The sequence below is a fragment of the Orycteropus afer genome, unplaced genomic scaffold (assembly GCF_000298275.1).
Source record: "Orycteropus afer afer isolate SDZICR_OR568_19922 unplaced genomic scaffold, OryAfe1.0 scaffold00472, whole genome shotgun sequence".
In the NCBI taxonomy this organism is placed as follows: Eukaryota; Metazoa; Chordata; class Mammalia; order Tubulidentata; family Orycteropodidae; genus Orycteropus; species Orycteropus afer.
Genome location: NW_006922059.1, coordinates 2,014,003 through 2,018,772, shown reverse-complemented (window position 1 = coordinate 2,018,772; position 4,770 = coordinate 2,014,003). Strand labels below are relative to the sequence as shown.

At 42.6% G+C, this 4,770-nt stretch overlaps 1 protein-coding gene across 1 annotated transcript in view; it reads left to right on the top strand.

Annotated features, from left to right (window-relative positions):
* BOD1L1 (biorientation of chromosomes in cell division 1 like 1) overlaps positions 1 to 220 on the top strand; it is a 63,189-nt gene extending 62,969 nt beyond the window's left edge. Inside the window, exon 25 of the mRNA XM_007954785.1 lies at positions 103 to 220. Within this exon, the coding sequence (XP_007952976.1) occupies positions 103 to 220 (118 nt within the window). The remainder of the gene's footprint in view (positions 1 to 102) is intronic.
* The last annotated feature ends 4,550 nt before the right edge of the window (positions 221 to 4,770 follow it).

The following is a 4,770-nucleotide window of genomic DNA, read 5'->3' as shown; positions in this document are numbered from 1 at the left end:
TTTATCTTCCTGCTTATCAGACTTCAAACTTCCATTTCTTAAGAATTATTGCCTGGAGCTGCTTTTAACACTCACCATCGCCTCCACTTCTGTCCCGTGCAGATCAAAGACACAGATCTCCCCTTGTACCAAGCGCAAGAGAGAAGCCAGCCCTCCCGGGGCGCGGACGCGAGGCCAGCAGAGGGTGGAGGAAGCGCCTGTGAAAAAGGCCAAGCGGTGATCGTGCGCGCTCGGCGCGCCGTGGCGGACGCGGGGGAGAGGAGGGGCCCTGGCGGCCGAGACTTCCCTGGTTTTGAAGAAGGATGTGCATGTGCTGTGGTTTCCTAGGTGCAAGCTTTTTCTTGTTATGTTTCAAACAGCTTTATAAACTATTGTTCATAGATACTATGTACATTTCTTTCAGATAAAGGAAAATAAGTTTACTTTCTATCTCAACTCAAAACAAAGTAGTTGTATATTTTAACATTTCTGAAATTGGAATTTCCCAATGTGACACATCACTAAGGCAGACCCTTCCAGCCCAGCGGGCACCAGGCTGCCCCGGTCACCTGTGTACAGTATATAAACATGTAAAAATAGGTTGTATTTTACTCTATGTATGATGCTAATCAATGAACACTTTATTTATTTTACAGAGAAAACTTATCTGTGAACTTTACTATATATCTGTTTATTTTATTTTATTATTGTTGGTTTGTTTTTTCGTTTTTGTTTTTTTGTTTTGTTTTTTAAATAAGAAAGGGTTTTAAATGCTGTGCAGCCGTCAGTAGGGCATTTTCTAGGAGACTGCCTGCCTGCGACGCAGCAGGAAGGCCAGACTCGCCTCGCATGTCCCCACGTAAAGTAGCTTAGCTGCAGGAAGGCTCGCTGTGGCCTTTCTGCTCACAATTGTGACTATTTTTTAAGAATGTAACTTGTTTTTAGATTATATGCACCCCTGTGACTTCACGCCCAGCCCCAGCGATGTGAGGGGCCTGGGTCCGGGGAGTCGCGTCCCCACTTGCAGCAGAAGGCCCCGTTGGCCTTCGTGCCCCAGTCCGTGCGGGGCCCCGCTGCCGTCTGTTCTGTCCATCTGGGCTTTCCCATGAAGAGAAATGCATCGCAGACTAGGCCACACCCTCCCCTGGAGCTTCGGGCTTTTAGGTTGTTTTATACACAATGATTTCAGGACAGAAACTGGCTTTACTGCCAGGTTCTTTTTTAAACATTTTCTCTCCCATATGAGCAGACTGTCCAACTTAAGTTTTTCATAAGATTAAACTTTTCTTAAGATCAAATTTGTCTCTTGCAATGATGTGATGAGTTGCCAAATAATTGAGATTATTTTAAAATGGTTTGTTCATATTCTTGTTTTATAATTAAAATTTACATTCAAGGTGTGTGCTTTTTTGTTTTGTTTTGTTTTAAATTCTTAATGTAAGATGGATATTTCTGTCATTTTACATGGTTTCTTACTGAGATTTTATATATAAATTATAAAACATTTCCCAAAAATTAAGTGGTAAAATTTTTTTTTTTTTTTTCCGAATTTTAAAATTCCTCCCTGTGAGAACTGTTTCTTCTCTGTAAGTAGTTGGTCTTAGACACATTGTTGCTTTTGGACATTCAACTTTGAGCCAGTGATGGGCTCCCTCAGAGATAAGGAACATGGGCATTCTCTGTTTTCATTATGACCAAGAGTTCTAACCAGTACTTCAACTAGTTGGAAAGGGTTCAGTCATGGCCGACAAAAACCAGGGCACTATTGGCATCCCGTAGCAGCCACAGCTCTTGCTGCTGGTTTTTGACCAGAGTAGGAAGTGGGCAGTGGTGCCCTGCTCAAAGGTGGTGTCTGACCATGCCGTAACACACATGGAAGCGGCATGGTCAGCCCCGTCTTTGCGTGGGGCGTTGCTGCCCATTTCTGATGCAGGTTCAAATCCAACAGGCAAGAGATTTGGCTACTGTGCAACCAGACACTGCTCTTGTTCCCATCAGCCAGGACTTAAGCATTGGAACCTGTTGGAGCCCTGGTTTTAACCAAAGTTCAAAAATCTGAAGAGATTTGTCTTCAGATCAATCAAGGGTTGTATCAGCCTAGGCCCCTTGACTAATAATCTTTTCAGTGGTCAGTTTAGGTTGGTTCATCAGAGGTACAGCCTTAAAATGTATTCGCAGTGTGAAACCAATATTACTTGCTTCATGTGACACGGGTAGATGACCCAATAAGCAGTAAGCACAGGCTTCTTTGTCCTCACTTGCTAATCTGCAGTGAACAATTTTGCATTTTTTCCACCACATCAAAAATTCTGCTGCTAGGTATGGCTGGCTTCTGTCTCTCTCCCAGCCCCACAGCCCCTTCCTTCAGAATCACAGCCTCTTTCCAAATTTACAGTCCTTGACAGGGATGGAGTACCCAGTACCAGTAAGCCAGGTAAGCACAGGCGTACTTGTGCTTACTTACTAATCCATAGTGAACTGTTCCAAATGTTTTTTACCACATGAAAACACGTGAAGCTGTTCACTGCAGATTGGGTAATGCCCCCCCGATGTAACACTGAGCATGCCCTTATAGCTACCAAGTGTTCAGGATAGGAAGAGATGACACCTTAATAAAATTGGAAGTACAGTTTGGAACTACATAAAGAATGTTCTGATGGACAAGTCAGTTGGACCACTCAACTTCCAGTGGTTCTCAAACCCAGGTGGGGGGTGATATCTCCCCCTAGGGGCACTGAAAACACACAGGAGCAGCTCTTGGTTGTCATGATTTGGTACTACCGGGTTTTAGCACAAGGAAGGAGGCTGAGAATGCTGAATGTTATGTGATGCAGACAGTCCTGTACGCCAAGATGTGTCCAGCCCAAAATGCTGGTAACTGACCCACTAGCCCACTGAGAAACACTTAGAGACTGTCCCCAAGTTTTATACTTCCCTGGCCTTAGCTACTGACACCAACACCTCACTGCTTCTCCATCAGCCACCTGAGCATTAGTGCAGCTGCTTTCCCCATGATAAAAGCCGGGACAATCAAACACACGTAAGGTAGCAGAGTGTCCCACGCCTGAAGATGATGTGGCTTACCAACAATGGCCAGTTCAGTTGACGCTCATCCATTACAACTGTCCTGCCCTTCCTACTCCAGACTTTCCTCAGGGTAACACCGCTTTGCCCCTGCCACCTGGGTTAAAGCCACACCCTTAGGCCTGGTCTTCACCTAGGCCTGCCATAACCACCCTAATTAGCAATGGTCCTCTTCCCAAAATGATCTCACAGCAAATTGGTGACAAAGGTAGTACTAGAATTTTGTTGTTAATTGCTGAGAATATACACAGTACACAGGAATCAGACTGACTACATCTGTGGCAAGAGGCGATGGAGAAGCTCACTGTCTTCAGCTAGAACAAGACCAGGAGCTGATTGATGAACAGACCATCAATTGCTCATATGCAAGTTAAAGTTGAAGACAAAATAAGTCAACAAGAGGTAAAATAAGACCTTGAATGTATCACTCCTGAATTTAGAAACCATCTAAAGAATAGATTTGATGCATTGAACACCAATGACTGAAAACCAGACAAATTGTGGGATGATATCAAGAACATCATCGATGAACAAAGCAAAAGGTCATCAAAAAGAAAGGAAGAAAAAGATCAAAATGGATGTCCGAAGGGATTCTGAAACCTGACCTTGAACGAAGAGTAGCTAAAGCAAATGGAAGAAATGACAAGATAAAAGAGTTGAACAGAAGATTTCAAAGAGCAGCTCAAGAAGACAGAGTCAATTATTGTAATGAAACCTGCAAGGACATGGAGTTGGAAAACCAAAAGGGAAGAACATGCTTGGCATTTTTCAATTTGAAATAACTGGAGAAAAAAGTTAAGCCTTGAGTTGCAATATTGAAAGATTCTATGGGCAATATACTGAATGATCCAGGAAGCATCAAAGGAAGATGGAAAAAATACACAGTCACTGCACCAAAAAGAATTGGTCTGTCTTCATCCATTTCAGGAGGTGGCATATGATCAAGAACCAGTGGTACTGAAGGAAGAAGTTGAAGATACACTGAAAGAATTGGTGAAAAACAAGGCTGCAGGAATTGACGGAATACCCATTGAGATGTTTCCACAAATGGATGCTGTACAGGAGGCACTCACTTGGTTATGCCAAGAGATTTGGAAGACAGCTATCTGGCCAAGTGACTGGAATAGATCGGTATTTATACCCATTCCATAAAAAGGTGATCCCACAGAATGTGGAAATTACCAAACAATATCATTCATATTGCATGCAAGTAAAATCTTACTGAAGATAATTCAAAAACGGCAGTATATCAGAGAACTTCCAGAAGTGCAAATTGAATTCAGAGGAAGATGTGGAAAAAGGAATATCATTGCTGATGTCAGATGGATCTTGGATGTAAGCAAAGAATACCAGAAAGATGTTTAGTTACATTTTTCTGACTATGCAAAAGCATTCAGTTGTGTGGATTATAACAAATTATGGATAATATTGAGAAGAATGGGGATTCCAGAACACTTTATAGTACTCATGAGGAACCTGTACATAGACCAGGACGCTGTCATTCGAACAGAACAAGGGGATAATGCATGGTATTCAATCTGTATGTTGAGAAAATAATCCAAGAAGCTGTACTATATGAAGAAGAATGTGGCATCAGGATTGGAAGAAGACTCATTAACAACCTGCAATATGGTGATGACACAGCTTTGTGGAAAGTGAGGACAATTTGAAGCACTTGCTGATGAAGACTGAAAACTACACTCTGCA